General features: G+C 32.9%; 3 protein-coding genes and 1 pseudogene across 5 annotated transcripts; all 4 read left to right on the top strand.

Moving 5' to 3' along the window:
• Positions 1–5,955: 5,955 nt before the first annotated feature.
• On the top strand, positions 5,956–6,435 carry LOC132295794 (uncharacterized). Its single transcript, XM_059794074.1, has one exon. It carries the CDS (start codon positions 5,956–5,958, stop codon positions 6,433–6,435), a length of 480 nt encoding a protein of 159 aa, XP_059650057.1.
• A 1,479-nt stretch (positions 6,436–7,914) lies between these two features.
• LOC132294164 (serine carboxypeptidase-like 18) lies at positions 7,915–12,084 on the top strand. The gene is made up of 14 exons (XM_059791922.1): positions 7,915–8,142; positions 8,597–8,742; positions 9,526–9,602; positions 9,693–9,815; positions 9,932–10,034; positions 10,163–10,200; positions 10,288–10,389; positions 10,585–10,671; positions 10,768–10,923; positions 11,047–11,118; positions 11,207–11,331; positions 11,461–11,574; positions 11,692–11,746; positions 11,836–12,084. The coding sequence occupies exons 1-14, from the start codon at positions 8,030–8,032 to the stop codon at positions 11,917–11,919; spliced, it is 1,395 nt and encodes a 464-aa protein (XP_059647905.1). The 5' UTR covers positions 7,915–8,029; the 3' UTR covers positions 11,920–12,084.
• Positions 12,085–15,511: 3,427 nt separating this feature from the next.
• On the top strand, positions 15,512–16,069 carry LOC132294166 (uncharacterized; annotated as a pseudogene).
• Positions 16,070–16,176: 107 nt separating this feature from the next.
• LOC132294162 (serine carboxypeptidase-like 18) lies at positions 16,177–20,063 on the top strand. Of its 3 annotated transcripts, XM_059791919.1 has the most exons (14): positions 16,177–16,427; positions 16,569–16,714; positions 17,261–17,337; positions 17,427–17,549; positions 17,665–17,767; positions 17,966–18,003; positions 18,142–18,243; positions 18,415–18,501; positions 18,599–18,754; positions 18,920–18,991; positions 19,071–19,195; positions 19,354–19,467; positions 19,589–19,643; positions 19,739–20,063. In XM_059791919.1, the coding sequence occupies exons 1-14, from the start codon at positions 16,315–16,317 to the stop codon at positions 19,820–19,822; spliced, it is 1,395 nt and encodes a 464-aa protein (XP_059647902.1). In that variant the 5' UTR covers positions 16,177–16,314; the 3' UTR covers positions 19,823–20,063. The 3 variants fall into 3 exon arrangements, with proteins under 3 accessions (XP_059647902.1, XP_059647903.1, XP_059647904.1); XM_059791920.1 differs by lacking the exon at positions 19,589–19,643; XM_059791921.1 differs by lacking the exons at positions 19,354–19,467; positions 19,589–19,643.
• Positions 20,064–20,547: the final 484 nt, after the last annotated feature.

Below are 20,547 nucleotides of genomic sequence, written 5' to 3'. Positions count from 1 at the left end.
TTTATTTTAATAAAAAAGTGGTGGGCATTTATTGTTTTTAGTTATAATAATATTATAATGAATTTGAATTTTACTTACCCTCTTGGAATATAATTGGTTGTAATTTGTAATAAGGCCAGGCCACCTTGGTGGTTGTATATTAAAAAATTATTAAATTGCATTTAAGTTTAATTACACAATTTCATGAACTATGTGTATAAATTTTAAACTAATTTTTTTTTATTATTTACAAGGATAAACTATATATTTATTCAACTCACATCTTTTCGTTGGATTGTTAAATCAACGTTAGAGCACACTATATTACATTTATTGCAATATATTATGCATTATGTTGCAGCACTCCAGTATTATTACATTTAGAATTCAACATTTTTATATTTCGCTATAGTAAAATTGGAGCATTAAAATTAAAATAAATTGAATTGAAGAAAGTTTATTTTAAATTTATACAATTTGATTATTTTTTTTTATTTTAATTTTAAAATTTCAATTTCATACAACAATATTTAAAAATTTTAATTTCATGCTGGGGAACCTAAAATTCAATATTGTAGGGTGTTAATTCAATATTGGAATTAGAGAGGGCTCGGTGGTCCAACTCTGGAAGGGAAATGGAATGGGTCCCGCAGGACTGAAAATGAGAGTTAGAAGTGAGATTGTTGCTGCCATTTCAATGTCCGACGTGGGACCCATAAATAATGGGGGGGTGATGGAGGGACTTTAAATGTGTATTGTCAGACTCCATCACTGTTGAGAAGAGATCATTTTTCTAAGGGATTATTTTCATAGGTTATGGGCAGAGTTAGGGTCCATTTGTATTGTCATAATCATATTTATACATGACGCATTTAATAATTATATAAAAAATTCTTAATATTAATTAAATTTATTTATTAAACAAATTATACATATTAACTTATTTAATGATCTATCAACCAAAATTAGATATTATATTATTTAAAATACTTAATCAAATAATAAATATTAAAAAATATATACATTAACAAAAAAATTAATGTATATTTTTATTAGAATTTATATTAAAATAATTTAATTATCCATAGTAAATGAGTAAATTTTTTTTTTTTTTAGTAATGGACTCTAAATAGGTAATGAGTTTACACTTGTGATATTAACACAATTATGAAACTTTTAGTTAAACTGGTATAATCGAGTTACATGTGTTGAACCCTCAATTCTAATATTACATGATTATTTAACGGGTTAATTGTGTTATAGAGTGTCGTGTTTGAATCGCATTGACGAGTTAAGTTTTACCACCCTAATCAAGATTTATTGAATTTTGTCACCCTTAATTAGAGATGTACCTTTAAAAAAACAACTCTAATAGCCCTAATTTTTTTGTCAAGCTCATTTTATTTTTTTATTTTGGGACACTCATCACAAAAGAGATATGAACTCTTATCAAAAAATGTATATAAATTTAAAAAATGCTATTTTAATTTAACAAAAAAAAAATAAATTTAATACAGACAAAAAGATCTTGACAGTAGAGTGGCTTCGATTCAATCCATTGTTGGTGTATTTTGGAAGAAGTGCACCAAAAAGGAGGCCTATCCTGTCATGATCCCAACTCCCAACCACGCACTGAAATAATTATTAAGAGGAAACATTAGGTGGTGGCTAAATGGTTTCACAAACTTTTATTTATTTATTTATTTTGACTCAAGTGACATCGGATAAACGATTCGCCAACTAAAAATAATTACATGCACTTGATAGTATTTGTCATTCATTACTCGGCACTTAATATATATATATTTTATTTATGTGAAGTTGGCAGCGGTTGAAACAACAATTTTGCAGCTTGGGAGGCCAGAGAAGAATGTATGAAGAAAAAATTGAAAGAAAAATTTAGATATGTTTGGTTTGTAATTCTAAAAAAATATATAAAATAGAAAATTATTTTTAGAAAAATACAAAAGACCATTTTTTAAAAAGGTATATTTTTTATAACTGAATTTTCATAAAACAGTTATCGAAAAATTAAATAAAGCAATAATAACTAAAGACAAAATTATTTTTACAATTACAAATCAAATAAGCATTTAGCACTTTGTTTGAAAATAATGAATAATGCGTTTGTTATTTATATATATATATATATTATATATTAAGAATGCTCCTCGACAAAATTGTAAAAGGAATGAATATATGAGTAGGATATCTAAGTTGAACTCTTATGACTTAGCTTAAAACATTGCGGCATAATTAAGTTGATTCGCTTAGGGAATGAAAAATTGAAAAAAGGCACGTAACTTGATTTTAGTGGAGTGAAGCATTTGATATTACACGGCACTTGAAATGATGCTTCCAAGGCCAGTCATTTGTGGAGAAAGTGGACTCCACCACCAGATGGTAATCATGGTAGGGTTCCAAGACTTTTCTATATTTTGTAACAACGGTCACTTTCAACTATCAATATTCTAGCCACCTCATGTGCGTATATGTCTATGCTCCCATCTTGACTTTTATTTTATTTACAACGTGCAAGATTTTAAAGTCTTTTCTTGAATATAAATTTAAAACATGAATTCGGTACTTCTACGCATAATATTCAGAAGAGAACGGCTTGAATTTGTATCTCAAATTTTATAACCAGGCTTTTTATTGTGTTTATCATGGAGGAAAAATGAATTTTTATTTTTTTAGCACGTGGGAAAATGAATAAAACTTGCATCAAAATGGAAACTAGTAAAAAGGGTTTTTATTTATATAGTGGCGCTCCAAAATTGTACTCAAGTGCTCCATTTTTATTTACTCATAAATCAAATGACAAAAATTACCATCAACTCTCTCTTCTTTGATTTCTACAACTCTCTCCAAATTTTTTTTTATAATTTCTATCTCTTTTCTTACTATCTTTGTAAGTCTTTCTTTTTAATTTCAACTAAATCACAAGGCCTACCATCAAATTACTCTCTATTTTCTCTCTCGTTCGTATGCTTCATGTTTTTAACTCGAATTGAATCATGAATGTTCCAAACTTATGTCATTTAGCCTTCTTCAATTTAAGTTTAAAATTAAAAAAAAAAACAAATAATTAAGAACATTGAGTTTCTATTTCTATCAAGAGGCAAAGCTATCAAAGTTGGAAAAATATATACTTACTCGGCAACTAAAAAAAAATCTAAAATTGAAAAGTTATGGAAGAAATAAAATGACTTTTAGAGAGATCATAAACACTACACAATTTATGATTATAATCTTTGGAGTTTTTATCGGGCAATGTTTATCTTGTTGAGTTGTTGTCCTCATTTTCATCATCAAGATTGTCTAAATAATTTTGTTTTCATCTTCATTCTTTCTCTGTTATGGGTTCTTCTTCAATTTCTCTCTGTATTGCTCTAATTAATCTTTCTTTTTTTTTTTTTTTTTCAAGTAGATATGTTGACAATATTTTGGGGTTGTTTTTGCCATTTATTTTAAAAAGATATAGAGGTGGAGTGCCTAGTATAATATTGCAGTGTCAATATCAGCTTCCAAAAGTGTGTGTATATATATATATATAAATCATATAGTACTACTATATTAGAAACTAGAAACTTAAGACAGAGTCATGATGGAACCTTTTTTGGTACACCACCAACCCAATCAGATGGACCAGAGGAAGAGTTTGTGGATGAAAATGAGGGACATCTCATCTCCTACATCAATTCAATCTGAGTTTTCAAGAACATCAAAGGGACCGAGTGTTCGGTTTGCATAAGCCAACCCCCTCCCACTTTCTCTCCCTCTATATCTCAAAACAAAAATTTTGCAAAAAAAAATATATATATAAAAATGTGTATTTCTATCAAAAAAAACACACACACATTGTGTGCATGCTTGGGCCTAGCCCATTAGTCATAGTTTTTGGTGACTAGATGGACCAAAAAAAAAAAAAAAAAAAAAAAAATACTTGACCAGATGATACTATAATAGAAACTTAAAACAATCATGAATGGAATTCAGGGGTTTGGTTTCCTCCATCTTCAGCTTTTTCAAAGTGAAAGGTCATCTTCAGCCTTCTCCCGAATGTGGACTGAGAGATCCAATTTTACGAATATATGGGTCTCAAAACAGTCACTTTGTGCAGTTCACTTGTACATACTGCATGTACGTAACTAGGAGGCCCAACTCCAATCCTCCAAGTGGCGAGACACACACTCTCAACTATCATCTTTGTCATGGTTCATCCTCGAAACAAAATTTCCTTTTATCTTAGAATAAAGATGATTTTTAATGCATTTAAGACTGCTTTTATGACTACATGAGAATTGTATATATATAGATTAACATTTATTTATTGGCCAGCAAAAAAAAAAAATTGTTAATTTGTAAACTTGTTATTAGTATTTTGAGCAATTTATGTATAAGTGAGGATGAAACCCATGAGCATTTGTTCTTTAAATGCAGCTTCTCCTCCTACATTTGGGATCATGTTTAACATACATGAGGTTTTTACTGCGGTGAGCGTAATTATACATTCATAGCCAAATGGATTAACAATGTTTGGAATGACAATTGCAATTCTATGGATGCCATAACAGTTAGACTATGTTTTTATGTTGCTGTCTATTTTATATGGAAGGAAAGGAACAAACGTACCTATGCTGGGAAAGTTTCCTCCCCTCACGTGGTGTGGAAGCTTATTGAAGACTGTATTCGTAACTGGCTTCTTTCCATGAGGTTCAAGACTCTAGAAGATCTCGGAGTGTGGCTGCGGATTTGAGACTACCAAGTGTAGTCATTGATAGCAATACTGGAACTGACTGAGTTTTGCTCTTGTTTGTATCTCTGTATTGCTTGTTCCCTCTGTTTTGATTTGTATGGAGGGTGTGTTTTGCCTTCGGGCTTCTTTGTTGGGCCTTAGTGCCTTGTTTGTTGTTTCTTTTTTGGGCTGCCTTTTTGGGTAGCCTATGTATTTGTTCGTTTTTTGCTGTTAATAAATTGACTTGCCCAAAAAAAAACAAAAAACAAACACAGAAAGTATTTTGTATTGGAAAAAACAGTTATGATAAGAGCACTATCATGTGACGCTTTTAATTGGAGCAATAAAGGCGCAACCTCATAACCAGAGCACCATCATAAACTTGCTCTTTTAGGTATGCTCTCGTGACACCAATTAATTCTTTCCATTGAAAATGATGATTTATTTTGGACAGTTTTTATTTTTATTTTTTATAAGATATACTCGTAAGTATCCCAACAACTAATGTATATAAACAAAACTCATGAGGTATATAGGTAAGGATACCATTTATGTAGTGCCCATTTAAGCGACACAAAAAAGGCATGCATTTTTAAAAAATAAATTATACAATAATAAGGATTTATTATTGAAATGAATGAAAATAATGATCTACAGCACAACATAACATGCAATTAGTCATATCTATATTGCAGTACTCCAATCCATCTAAATGAAATGGGACAAAAGTTGTCACAATGTCACCATTTTCGTTATGTTCTTCCACATTTTATTTTTATAACAGGCAATAGACGGTCTAAGAATATTCAGACAGCTATCCATATTAAAATTTATTATCCTAAAAATATTGTTTTACTAATTTCCTTTCCCTTTTATGTCAAAGAATTTTTTTCCATTGCCTACAAATTTGACATACTATGCATCATTTTATTGTTGTCCCTACTCCTGGGGTTAATTTTTAATTTTTTGCATTATATATTATATATATATTTATATATATATATATGGTTGAAAGAGTCAACACGTTGTTAACTGTAACGTACCCTTTTAAAAGTTTCCTCATATTGCCGTCCCATTCAAGAAGCCTTTGAAGCTCTCTTTTAAAGCAAGAAAACACATCAATGATCAAAACCAAATCAACCATTATAACCTCTCCATTTTTCAAAACCCTAACTCTCTATTCATTCTAAGCTTCATTGCAATTGTACGTTGTTAAACTTTGCCATCTCGGTGTTAACATGACAACTAAAGCGAACAAGCAAAGTAAGTTGATGCAGTACATTACAACACCGTTTAGAATTATAGGCATGACAAGGGATTTCTACACGAAGACCATGTTTGATTGTGCCGGGAGGATTGGTGAAGGCAGCGTGGTTGCCTGTCACACCGCGCAAGTGTCTCACATTCCCACCAAGTTTGATGTTTACTTATCGAATGTGAAGAAGGAAGATGATCATGTTAGGGAGCTTCTACGAGCCGTGCCTAATAAGAGGGAATTGGATGGGAGGATCATGGAGTCCAATGTCCCTCAGGGACAACCGGCCGGCATGGGGTGTGGGAGGAGTTACAGTGTTGGAGTTGGAAGGATTGGGAGAATTGATGAGGACAAATCTTGTGATTTTGAGGAAGATGAGTTAGTTGTTAAGGGGAAGGAAGATTTGTTTCATACAAGAAGCAGAAGTTATGCTGTTACAAAGAGGAATCCAGTGTATTACTAGAGAGATTATATATTTATATCACCACTTCATTATACAGGTGAATCTATACATTAAATATATAGGATGGTTAATTTTAGTTCCTTGAATGGCCAAGTATGTATAAGGGTTTTGTGTGTGTGAGTGTGTGTGTAAAGTATATGGATAGAGAATGATTTCCCACTCTTAATTGTTACCACTTGTTTTCTTCATACATAATAGAAGTGTAATCAATATAGTGACATTTCGTTCGCTTGATTGCTCCCAATTTTTTTTTTTTTTGGTGTTGAAAATTAAGGAGAGCTCTCTCTTTCAATAAAAGAGATTGGCCAAAAATTTACTAAAATATTACAGTACTATGATTTTTTTTTTTTCCTGATCATTTGGGTATATCTCAACGTCATTAATTTGTGATTAACTCTATGCTTAACATAGGAGATTTCTTTGTAGGCTCCATTTGTTTCAAAGTCAAACATTTTACATGTAGGTTCTGTTTGTTTTGGCGTAAAACATATTTTGAAATATAATTTTTACAATTTTTGACATTTGATTGCACTTAACACCAAGTAAAATTTTACTTGTAAAATGTTTTGTGTCATTTTAGTGAAAATGACTAACTGGTCCAAATACCGTAAAACATTTTAGCAATGGCTTTACCATATGGTCCACATTCTATGTCGACGTTATCCAACACCTCACACCTCGCTCAACTCTAGCCTCACTCTTGCATCAACCCATTTTAAGGGGTTAATCGGGTCTCCATCATACCAGCCTCACTCTAGTCATGCCAACTACCCACGTGAATTGGGCGATTTTGGGCACCCAAAAAAATTATTCACCTAATTTTCCTATGTGTGAGAGAGAGAATCAAATCATTTCTGGTGTTACCTAATAGTATACGAGGTTAGTTATTCAAAAGTCTGTTCTTGTCTTGGAAACTTTAAAAATTCGAAAATGCAACTCAGATGCCTTTTATTTTATTTTTAATACTGTCCCACCTGGTTACACATTCTAAAATTGGTGTTTAAAATTTTTCCCCAAACATATTTACACAGTTGAGTAGTGTCAAAGATATTGTAATTTGATTATTATACTATTGAAAATATTGCAGAGGGAGGTTTTGGCACGGATTTATTTTTTGCCAACTCAATCCATTGAATTTGTTTATCACTAGAGTCTAGAGTGCTGTTTTGTTGTCCTTTCTAGAGCGTGAAACTATATCTTTTCTAGTGCTCTAGTATGAGAAAATAATTAGTTAATATCGTAAGTAATTTTAGATCATAAACAAATAATTTCACTGTAGCTCTTTAAATAAAGAAAAACATATTTACCTAACTGTCAAGAAGCACCCAGTCAATTTAAACTGTTTTGGTTCAATTAGGTATATGCCCCTCCTGCTGCTTTCTACATGATCATACTTCCCTAAATTGGCAAAACTGGATTGAATCTCTCTCTCTCTCTATTTTCTCTCTCTAACCCATATATAATAAGAATTGGTGGACTGGAGGTTATAGCTCTCAGTCAATACACATTTCTTGTCCATTTAAGAAAACCATAATGGCAACACCACTATCCCTCTTACTGGTCTAAACATTTGAAGCTACCAAGTTACATAACAATGTTGCTGCGTATATTCATTATATTGTCTCTCTCCCACATTGCTCTCTCACAGTCCAATGTCACTTCTCTACCTGGTTTTCCCGGTGATCTTCCCTTCAATCTCGAAACTGGGTTAGTTTATTTTCCTTTTATTCATTGTTGTTTTATACTCCATTTGATTTATGGGTAAATTACACCGATCTCTCCAGAATTTTAAACAACATTATTATTTTCTAACATTTATGGTAGGTTAAGGATTTTATCCATACCAAAAAGAATGTTCTTTTTGCATAGTAAAATTTTTTAAAGGGACACCTAAGCTATGTATTATTCCCTGAAAAATAGAATGTCCTAGAAATTGTCCATTAAAGGAGTATAAAATAACAATTTTACTCCTCCTCCTCTTCTTCTTCTTCTTCTTCATTTTTTTTTTTTTTTTTTAATATAATATAATTTATTATTATAATATAAGGGTATTATTAACTTTTAACATTCAAAATCTGGCTACCAGTGAATAGGAGTTTAGGTTTAGAGGAGGTTGTGTAATTTGTAGTAGGGTGGATTATGAATGTTTTTGTGTGTGAAGTTACATTGGTGTAGGAGATGCAGATGAGGTGCAGTTATTCTATTACTTCGTTGAGTCGGAGAACAGCCCAAAAGATGACCCTCTTCTGCTTTGGCTCAACGGTGGTCCTGGTTGTTCTGCTTTGTCTGGCATCCTATATGAAATTGGTATGTTTCTCATCCTTAATATCGTCTTCTTCAATACAATCACACACACACACACACATATATATAGCTATATGCCTCTGTTATTTGAATATGCTGTGATAGATGTCATTCTATAATTAATTCATGTATCATAAAATATTCAAATTACCGTATTCTAATAAATTAGAATGCATCACGAATTAGATTATATATATATATATATATATATATATATATATATATAGCAATGTTTCTCATCCTTTAATGGACAATTTCTAGGACCAATGTTTCTCATCCTTTAATGAACATTTTCTAGGACGGAGGTGGTGAGTGTGTGTACACGTGTTTGTATATATATGGAAATTTGAAAAAAGAAAATATACATTTATTGATTGAAAATGCAAAAAATTTGAGGGGGTTATTAGCATTCACCATATTTTTATGGTTATAATTTTAAATTTTGAGAGGGTTCAGTACTACACCATAGTTTCTTCATGATGATGCAATTTTCACTCTTTGGGATTTGTTTGAAATAATAGATAACTTGATTTATAAAAATGAGGCCAATTTACTATTTATTACTGTGTGTGCCGTTCTAGTATTTTCCAAGAGTACAAAACCCTCTCCCAATGAGGATCGAACTCAATTGACCATAGGGCTTCAAAATTGGGTAAAGTGGTTCCGAGCCCCGACTTGCTAGTATTATTATTATTATTGGGTGGATGAACTTGGAATGAATTTGGCAAAGGAAGATCAGTTTGTCAATTATTAGAAATGGTTTGATGTCTTTTTATTTTTGTGTAGGTCCTTTCACTTTTAACTATGAAAATTCCACTAGGGGCAAACCAACCTTGGAGTTGAACCCATACTCTTGGACAAAGGTATGAAATTTTTGCCTTACTGCTTTACATGTTACAAAATTTATCTGACCAATTGATGTGAACACATAATGCTTCATTCTAAATTTTTAGGTTGCCAACATTATATTCTTGGATTCACCTGTTGGCACCGGATTCTCCTACGCGAAAACTTGGGAAGCTTACAACACCAGTGATACGCTAGTGGTGGAACAGGCTTACAGTTTTCTGAGGAAGGTGGGGGTGATTTAGTGAACTAATGACGAAAATGATTCTGTGTTGCATTTTCGAGTTGGACACATAATGCTTCCTTCTATAATCAAAGTTTTTATTATTTTTGGGCTGTGATGCAGTGGCTTGTGAATCACCCTCAGTTTGTCGACAATCCCCTATACATCACTGGTGATTCCTATTCTGGGATGATAGTTCCGGTCGTTGTTCAAGAAATATATGATGGTACTTGTGATAATGAAGAGCAATTTATATGTTTAATTTATGCTTCATCACCAATGGGAAAGAGAACAAAAAATTTCAAATGCAAATATTTATGATTTTTAACTTCTGTTTGGGTGGTTTTGTTGTAGGTAATGATGCCGGAAATAAGCCACAGATGAATATCAAAGTACAAGATTCTGTTTAAGAATTCACTTTTACCTACGTTTTATTTATAATTTTTTTTATGGGACCAATATTCATTGAATTGAACCAGGGATACGTGCTTGGCAACCCAATAACAGATCAATATAACGACTTCAATTCCAGAGTCCAATATGCTCATAGAGTGTCACTTATATCAGATGAACTTTATGAGGTAATTCAATTTCATATTTTAAGTGAATCTTTAAGCCTTTTCGTTTTATTTCCTCTTCCTATCAAAAATATTATTCATTTGGTTTTGCATATGATTTTTTCTCAAATTATTTACCCTACATGTGCCTGATTGTAATGTCAAACCATGTTCCCCTAGACCAACTGCATTTAAAATTGCAATGCTTTCTTATTTCAGTCAACTGAATCAAGTTGTGGAGGCAATTACATGGTTGTAGATCCTGACAATTCATCATGTGTAAATTTACTTAAATTGGTAAATGAGGTGAGCAGGATCGATCATTGTTTTGTTTCTCATACAAATCTTGTCGTCCTTCATGTTTTACAGACATTGTTAACATTTTTATCCATTTGGTTGCAGTGCACCGAGGATATTAATACGCAACACATATTGGAACCTACATGTCATCAATTGTCACCAAAACCAAATTTATTAGAATGGGACCCAAGCATTCTTCAAGAAAATCCGGAAAATCTCCTACGCACACTTCCACTTCTTCCCAAACCATGGTGTCGAGTAAATCCCTCTCTCCCTAACATAAACTTTTATTGAATTTCAGAAATGTATGATTGTTCTTGAACAATAAAGTTTATTACCTTACATTTTAACCTCTTTTTTATTTTATTTTTTTTGTTGTAGAATTATAATTACTTGTACTCCTACATTTGGGCTAATGACAAAACTGTCCAAGAAGCTCTTAACATTCAAGAGGTAGGTTGATCTAAACAGAGTGGTGCCATATACAGAGTATATATTATAACGACATGATTTAATCGGACGGTTTTGTGATGAAAACCAGGGTACAATAACGGAGTGGTTAAGATGCAATAAGAGCATCTCTTACACTTACACGTATGATTACACTAGTGTTTTGGACGTCCATCGGAATCTTACTAATAAACCTTGTCGAGCTCTAGTTTACAGGTGATTTATTGAACCTTGGAACTGGAATAGTTGGCAATTTACATACATTTATAGACATATATTTCCTATGCTTATGTTTGAAGTACTAATTATAACCATTTCCTTCTACGAACAAAATACTCCTGACAGCGGCGATCACGACTTGATTGTTCCATATGTTGGTACGCTAGAATGGATTGAGTCTTTGACATTGACGGTTGATACTGATTGGAAACCATGGTTTGTTGAAGGTCAAGTTGCAGGGTTGGTTCCTAAACTTCTAAAACTTTCACCCAAAATAGTATTGATCATCTATAAATCACTAAAAATAGAAAAACCAATCACTAATAGTATATGAATGCAACTATTTATGTTATGTAGATTTACAGAGAAGCTTACAAATATCAAGTACTGGTTGACATTTACAACTATAAAGGCAAGGAAATATCCAATTCAACTTCTCTATTAGATTATTTTTAGCAAGTAAAATGTGAAATTGATTGTGTTTATTCTGGCTTTGTATAGGGAGGAGGTCACACAGCGCCGGAGTACAGGCCCAAGCAGTGTCTTGCAATGCTTAGGAGGTGGTTGGGTCATTTCCCTCTGTAGTTGAATTTTGTAGCTCTAAGTTCATTTACAATTCAACTTCTTATGAGTGAGCTTTTTCTAAGTGTGATCCCTCTATATCTTTCTTGATGTAATCAGAACTATGTTTTAAAGAGAAATAACTTTGATTTTGAATATAAAAGCCCAATGATGGTCATTTTTGTTCGATTTGAAGTAAGCCTGGTTGGTATAGATGGACTGGAATAATGTTTTTGTAATTTGTATCTTATATATGTCATTGTTCCTCTATCCCTCCTTTTTTTTAAAAAAAAAAAATAAAAAATGATACCTGTGGTTTGATACAATTTGCTATCTCTTGATATCTTCGTTAATCATATATGTTACAATATTCAGACATTTGGTCATTATAAATAAAATTGCAAATGAGAAATAAGGATATATAATATACCATTCAATACCTCCATCACCGGTTCTCCTATCTCTGGGTCTCCATGGTGGGAAAATCATACATCCTTTCGCAACGCGTTTCGGGCTTATGCGAGTTGGTCGGTTTTCTGCCGTTGATTTGATTATCCTTCCTATTGTTCCGGCCAGTGTTGAGTTTACTCCGGCCGACATTGACTATGGGTCATGACTGGGTGTTGCCGGAAATTGTTGTCAGAGCAATATTTGGTGCGGAGGACTTCTCGACGATGTATCAGGATTTCTTGCAAAAATTTCGGGGATGGTGTTTCGACGGTTTTTTCTCCATACCTTCTGTCAACTGTTCTTATGCCCCAACGTTATCATCGAACATCGCGTTGTACTCTGTGGGGTCCAATTGTGGCTTATAAGTCAGCATCTATTCTATTCCCTATTTGGTTGATGCGTGAAGGAGACGCCAGTCACGTCTGTTCTAGAAATCTGGAGTTATTACATATGAAGTGGATCAAGGGTGGTCAGACGGTTTCTCAAAAGTCAATACTTATGATGGTCCTGGTCCTGGTCCTGGTCCTGGTCCTGTTCCTGTTCCATCAGTGTATTCCCCTCTCTTCAGTTTTTTTAAGTCTACAACCTAGTTTACTGTGTCTTTGATGGAGGGATGTTTGTGTATTTTGATATTTTTTTATCTGCAAGTGCGGTTTTGCTCTTCTGTTTGTAGGGTTTAAAAAAAAAAAAAAAAAAAAAAAAAAAAAAAAAAAGCCTCACTATCCTTCTCACCGCAAGGCAAGTATGAATGAATAATGACAGTCCGGCTCAAATGACCTATAAAAATCTCACGTATCAAATTCGTAGAGGCATAAAAATCTACATTAGCTTGCTTGGCAATAGTCTTCTCAATGGTTTAAACTAGTTAATTGAGTCAAGACGATGGAATGTATGTCCCTAAACGACATAATCTATTATGTGTCAACTTACTTTAACATGGTATACAAGTGAAAAGTATCTATAAGAGTTGACACCACCAAAGGCTTTAACAGTATAACCTACTTTCAAAAGACCAATACAGAAATAATTGACTACACTTGAGACCCATTTACTCATTGCTCATCTTTAGACTTTTTGCGACATATTTTTAGAATAATTTCACTGTTATTCTCTCAATTTTGATCAAATATTAAAATTTTTATCAAATATCAATTTCACACATCTTTTAAAAATAATTATCAATCACATTACAAACGTTTGTTCCGTTTTTCACTCACACCTTAAAAGTTAATTGTTAAGTATGTTAGACCACTTTTACCTACCTTTGACCTTAGTTGGACCCATTTAATTACTTTTTTAATGATACAAATGACATTTTTACCCTCGTTTGACTTGATTTTTCCAATTAGACTTCAAGAAGGTATGTTAATATCGAACTAGAATTTCCCCAAACCTTCATTCAGCAGTTTGTGCTGTTGGTTAATACTAAACTTGAGTTTACCCAAACCTTCCATTGAGCAGCACGTGGTGCTTTTTTTTTTTTCCTTCATCTTTTCCTCTGACAAAATGTTAGGAGTTTTTACTTCACTTTGGAAGTTTAATTCTTTGTTTACATGTTTCTATTTTTATTTATTTATTTATTATTGCTAATTCACTATGTTTCCCATACTTGATAATCTGACTGATATCAGCAGAACAATATTGGTATGAATGCATTGTATCGGACTGGTAGGGCAAAAAAGTAGAGGTTTTGATTGTTTTGATCAATTCATTATTCTAGACTAAATTTGTTCTTCACAACAGATTCCCGAAGAGGAGAAAAACCTTGGCCCCCATGATCGCTTGATTCATGTTTATCACTTTATGAAAAACACAGCTCCGAACCACTTGGTAAGTATCTACAGGAGAAAGATATCAGAGACGCCGTTGTGCGTGCATTGTCCTGTGCTGGCGTTGAGATTCTTTAATCTATCCTACTTACCAAAATAAAAAAAATAAAATTACTTTAATCTAGCATTCACAGTAAACTGAGATTCTGGGGTACTAGTATTCAAAATTTTCTTTTTTTTTTTTAGGGTAAAGGTATATGGCTCGGAAACTAGGACTTGATGGTATGAAATTTGAACTCTAGAATTACGACTCTGAAACTAAAGTATCATGGTTTTGTTAAGACGTGGGTCATATCGATTTGTAAAGAAGAAAGAAAGACATAATAGAGGAGACGAGTGTGGTTGGTAGGTAGGTGAGAGTTTAATTGGGGGTATAAAAGTCATTTATATTATTGGATATTTTGAAATAAATATGATAAAAAAATTAGGGACAAAGATGTCTTTTCTCGTGTTTTTAATGGAGACTTTGACGGAAAAACAAAAATGAACCTAAGTGATAGTTATTTTCGAAAGATATTTGAAACTGATATTTGCCAAACCTAAAGAGGTGCCAATGAAATTAACTCTATATTTTCAGTGATCCGAAAAATAGAATCCACAACTCAAGTCTTTGAATTTTTTTTTTTTTTTTCTTTTTTTCGCAAGCATAAACCATGAATTGTTTAGCGTCAAAAAAGCATGTTAAAAACTCAGTCTTTATGGTAGATGATGTTTCACACATTTTCGTTTTCATGACACTGCTCTTCTACTCAAAAGAAACATAAAATTAAGACTAAGTTTCTTACCATTCACATATCTACCAAAATTTGAGTTTGATCTAAAACCCTCCTTATGAAAAGAACTAAAAATGCTACGGACTTATTGAAATATTGTCTTGGGGTTTTATGCAATTGGCCGAAACTTGTATAAAATTATAATTTGCTAAGGAAATGTCACTTTTAGTAATTATTTTTCAATGATAAGATTCAAATTAATATGAATAACTCATTCAACATAGAATTATTAAAAACTATTTTTGAAATTTTTTTTCAGTGGATTATATTTGTATAGAAAATCTATTAGATGCGCCTAGAAGAAAATTTAAAATACCTTGAAATAACTTTTAAAATTTTCTTAAGTTTATATATTTTTAAAATTAAGAAGGAAAAGAAAATCTAAAATAAAACTGAATTTTATTAAATTAACATTAAGGATATTTTTATCATTATAACTTCACTTCAAAAGTGCGTAAGTTTTATTAAGGGGCTATTATTATTATTATTACTTATATATAAATAAAAAAAACTATTATTATTATTATTATAATATTACTAACCATAGCCTATCAAACCATTTCATCTTCACAATCTACGTAAATATGCCTCCACCGCCCCCACTCTCTGATTTCATTTTCACAGCTCTCTCTCTTCCTCATCTAAACCCAACAATATCAATATTTTCTACAAATTCCCACCCCCAATCTCATTCTTACAAAACCCCCGTCGCTTTCTCAGAAACCTCATCATCATGTCCCAAACTAACCGTAAAAGAAACCCTAATCACCCCTTCGCCTCCCGCTCCCCCTCCGACTCCTCCTTCTCTTGGGGGGTCAAGCTCGGTACCAAGAAAGTCCACAACCTCTGCCTCGAGCTCTCCGAGGGAGAGACCTTACTCGCTGACTCCACCCATCCGGTCCGGACCGTTGAGGTCATAAGATCGTTCGAGTAATCGGTAAAGATGGTCGAATTCTCCTGGAATCGCTCCAAGAATTGTCTGATGGCACTGTTCCGAGCCGGTCCCGGCCGTTGTCTGAGAAAATGAAGGTCGGCGAGACCGTTGAATCCCCCATTAGTCGGGCTGTGAAAGAAGAGCTTGGATCGATAATTCGGAGTTCAATTGGCAGTTTTGAGGAATGAGGATGGTACCTGATTCTTATGAGAAGAACGTAGAGGAAAAGGGTTTCGGCTACCTAATTGTCTCTCTCTGTCTAACTACGACAATTGGTGGACTGGAGGATACAGCTCTCAGTCAATACAACTTGGGTATTTTCACATTTCTTGCCCATTTAAGAATCCATAATAGCCACCACCACTACCACAAACTGTTCATAAACATTTGAAGCTATCTCTTATCCAATTCCACCACCTACACAAGTCATAAAATGTTGCTGCGTATATTCATTATATTGGCTCTCTCCCACATTGCTCTATCACAGTCCAACGTCACTTCTCTTCCAGGTTTTCCTGGTGATCTTCCCTTCAATCTTGAAACTGGGTTTGTTTATTTTCTTTTTTTTTCTCTCGTGGAATTCATTTTGTTCATTGTTGTTTTATACTGGATTTGATTTATATATCTATACAAATTAGGGGTGATAATTAATATATAGACTGATTATGATTGTTCTTGTGTGTGAAGTTACATTGGTGTAGGAGATTTAGATGAAGTGCAGTTATTCTATTACTTCATTGAATCTGAAAGCAGCCCAAAAGATGACCCTCTTCTACTTTGGCTCACCGGTGGTCCTGGTTGTTCTGGTTTGTCTGGCCTCCTATATGAAATTGGTATGTTTCTCATCCTTAATATCATCTTCTTCAATACAATCATATATATATATATATATATAGCAAGCACCACCAATTTTTTATTTATTTTTATTTTTAATCATTTTGTTTGAATAGTCTGTGATAGATGTCATTTTATAATTAAGTCATGTATAATAAAATTTTCAAATTACCCTATTCTACTAAATTAGAATGTATGAACTAAATACTATAAAATCCATACATGTTGCTTAATGCTTTGTTTGGTAAGAACGAAGGAAGATGGGTGGAGAGAAGATAGGAAGGAAAGAAGAAACTTCCTCAGTTCGGAAGAGAGAAAAGAAAAAAAGATAATAAGATGGATGACCTTCATCCTTGACAAATTTTCATCCCTCCAAATATATCCTTCATAAAATTCTCTCTTCATATATGTATGTATGAAAATCTGAAAATTTCCTTACTTGTTTATATGTTAATAGTGTTACTATTTGAGAAATAATAGCAGATGGCTTGACAAAGTGATCTTCCTTATTAGAAATGGTTTGATGTCTTTTTATTTTCGTGTAGGTCCTTTCACTTTTAACTATGATAATTCCACCAGGGGCAAACCAACCTTGGAGTTGAACCCATACTCCTGGACAAAGGTATGAAACCTTTACCTTACTGCTTTACATGTTACAAAATTTATTTGACCAATTGATGTGAACACATAATGCTTCATTCAAATTTCTAGGTTGCCAACATAATATTCTTGGATTCACCTGTTGGCACTGGATTCTCCTATGCGAAAACTTGGGAAGCTTACAACACCAGTGATTCGCTAGTTGTGGAACAGGCTTACAGTTTTCTGAGGAAGGTGGGGGTGATTTAGTGAACTAATGGAAAATGATTATGCATTGCATATTCGAGTTGTAAACATAATACTCCATTTTATAATCAATTTTTAAAATTATTTTTTGGCTGTGTTGCAGTGGCTTGTGAATCACCCTCAGTTTGTTGACAATCCACTATACATCAGTGGTGATTCCTATTCTGGGATGATAGTTCCGATCATTGTTCAAGAAATATATGATGGTACTTGCGATAATGAAGAGCCATTTTTATGTTTAATTTATGTTTCATCACCAATGGGAAAGAGAACAAAATTTTCTAATGCAAATAAGTTAATATTCCATATTTCTTTTCATTTCCTCTGTTCTTGCTACCCATATGGGATGTCAATCTTCTTGATTATAACTTTTTTTTTTCTCTGTTTTGGTGGTTTTGTTGTAGGTAATGATGCTGGAAATAAGCCACAGATGAATATCAAAGTACGAGATTATGTTTAAGAATTCCATTTTAGTTATGTTTTATATATTCCAAATCCGCCGATGAGTTAATCTTTTGGCATTGAAGCTTTCTTCCAAAAAAAATTATTATGGGACTAATTTTTCATTGGATTGAACCAGGGATATGTGCTTGGCAACCCATTAACAGATAAATATAATGACCTAAATGCCAGAGTCCAATATGCTCATAGAGTGTCTCTTATATCAGATGAACTTTATGAGGTAATTCAATTTTTTTCGTTATATTTCCTCCCCCTATCAAAAATAACTTTCATTTGGTTTCGTAGATGACGTTTGTCAAATAGTTTACTCTACAATTGTGCCAGAATCTAATGTCAAACCATGTTATGTTAGAGCAGCTCCATTTAAAAATTTTAATGCTTTCTTTTTCAGGCAACTAAATCAAGTTGTGAAGGCAACTACATGGATGTAGATCCTGACAATTCAGCATGTGTAAATTTACTTAAATTGGTAAATGAGGTGAGCAGGATCGATCATTGTTTTGCTTCTCATACAAATCTTGTCATCCTTCACATTTTATAGACATTAATAACGATTTTTGCACATTTGATTGCAGTGCACCGAGGGAATTAATACAGGACATATAGTGGAACCTAAATGTTCTTCATTGTCCCCAAAACCAAATTTATTAGAATGGGACAGAAGCGTTCTTGAAGAAAATCCGGAAAATCTCATCCGCACACTTCCTCTTCTTCCTGAACCATGGTGTCGAGTAAATCCCTCTTTCTCTCCCTCTAGATAAACATTTATGGACAATGCTATTCAGACTTGGTAGTCTAACCGAAGAGTTTAGCCTCACTCGGTTAGACTAGTTTTTTTTTTTTTTTTTCTTTTTGGGAGTTTATTACCTTACTTTTTAACCCCCTTTATGTTGTAGCAATATAACTACCTGTACTCCTACGTTTGGGCTAATGATAAGACTGTCCAAAAAGCTCTTAACATCCGAGAGGTATGTTGATCCAAATAGAGACTTTCATATAATATAATACAAACATTATTTAATCAGATGATTTTGTGATGAAAACCAGGGAACAATAACGGAGTGGTTAAGATGCAATAAGAGCATCTCTTACACTTACACGTATAATTACACTAATGTTGTGGACTTCCATCGAAACCTCACTAATAAACCTTGTCGAGCTCTAGTTTACAGGTGATCTACTAAAGCTCTCTCTGCTCTTCCTGCTTTATTGAAACCTTTGCACTGGAACAGTCGACCTTGCTTCGTTTTACATGCACATATAGACATTTATTTTTAATGCTTATGTTCGAGAAGTATTAGTTCTAACCTCTACAAAATACTCTTGACAGTGGTGATCACGAGATAGTTATTCCATATATTGGTACACTAGAATGGATAGAATCTCTGACATTGACGATTGATACTGATTGGAAACCATGGTTTGTTGAAGGTCAAGTGGCAGGGTTGGTTCCTAAACTTCTAAAACTTTTCATCTCAAAATCACTATATATGTGTGTGTATATATATATATATAACAATCACATGTACTAAAAGTACATAAATGCATCCATTTATGTTATGTAGATTTACAGAGAAGCTTACAAATATCAAGTACTGGTTGACATATACAACTATAAAGGCAAGGAAATAATGTTCAACTCAATTCCTCTCTTAATTGATGATGTTAGCAAGTAAAATGTGAAGTTGATTATGTTTCTTTTGGGCTTTGTATAGGGAGGAGGCCACACAGCTCCAGAGTACAGGCCCAAGCAGTGTCTTGCAATGCTTAGTAGGTGGCTGGCTCATTTCCCTCTCTAGTTGATCTGAAGTGAGTCTGGTTGGTATTGAAGGACTTGCATAATGTTTTTGTAATTTGTATCTTAATATATGTCATTGTTCTACAAGTCAATGAAACATTTGTATTACAATATGTACCGGGGACAGACACAGAAAAAGTATGTGAGGGACGGCCTTTAACAACAATAAATTAAAAAATAACGTGGGTGCAATAGTAGAATTGTTCTATAATAACAAAAATAAAATTTCATTGTTCTGTATATTGTATGTGTATATATATATATATATATGAATCTTCAATATCCTTGTGACCCATAAATATGAATTGATTTGTAAATATTTATCCTTTTTACCAACCAACCCCCCTCCCTCCCTCCAAACCAAAAAAAGGAAAAAACTTCCCCTTAAATTTAAGCATGGAAATCAAAGCAGTCTTTAATTTTTAGTGAACCTAGGCATCTATGAAAACTAATTTTTAAGAGCAATAAGTATGAATGTGGGTAAGAATCATACACATTTATCTAGATTGGCATCGAATACTTAGATACTTTCCTAAAATTTGAATATTTTATTTTATATTTTAGTTCTACATAGTTGGGACACGACAAAAACAAGATTTGAAAATTTCAAGACACAAGGGGTGATTTTGTAATTATTATTTTAAAAGAATGTGATTTAATATAATTTAAAATATATCACTGATTAATTAAAACCCAACCTCTATATTTAATGCAATTATGTCAACA

Source organism: Cornus florida, unplaced genomic scaffold (genome assembly GCF_030987335.1).
Source record: "Cornus florida cultivar Cherokee Brave unplaced genomic scaffold, ASM3098733v1 CherokeeBrave_3.0.0_Hap2_Chr02, whole genome shotgun sequence".
NCBI lineage: Eukaryota > Viridiplantae > Streptophyta > Magnoliopsida > Cornales > Cornaceae > Cornus > Cornus florida.
Note: the sequence above shows the minus strand (reverse complement) of the source record. Positions and strands in the feature narration are given on the sequence as shown.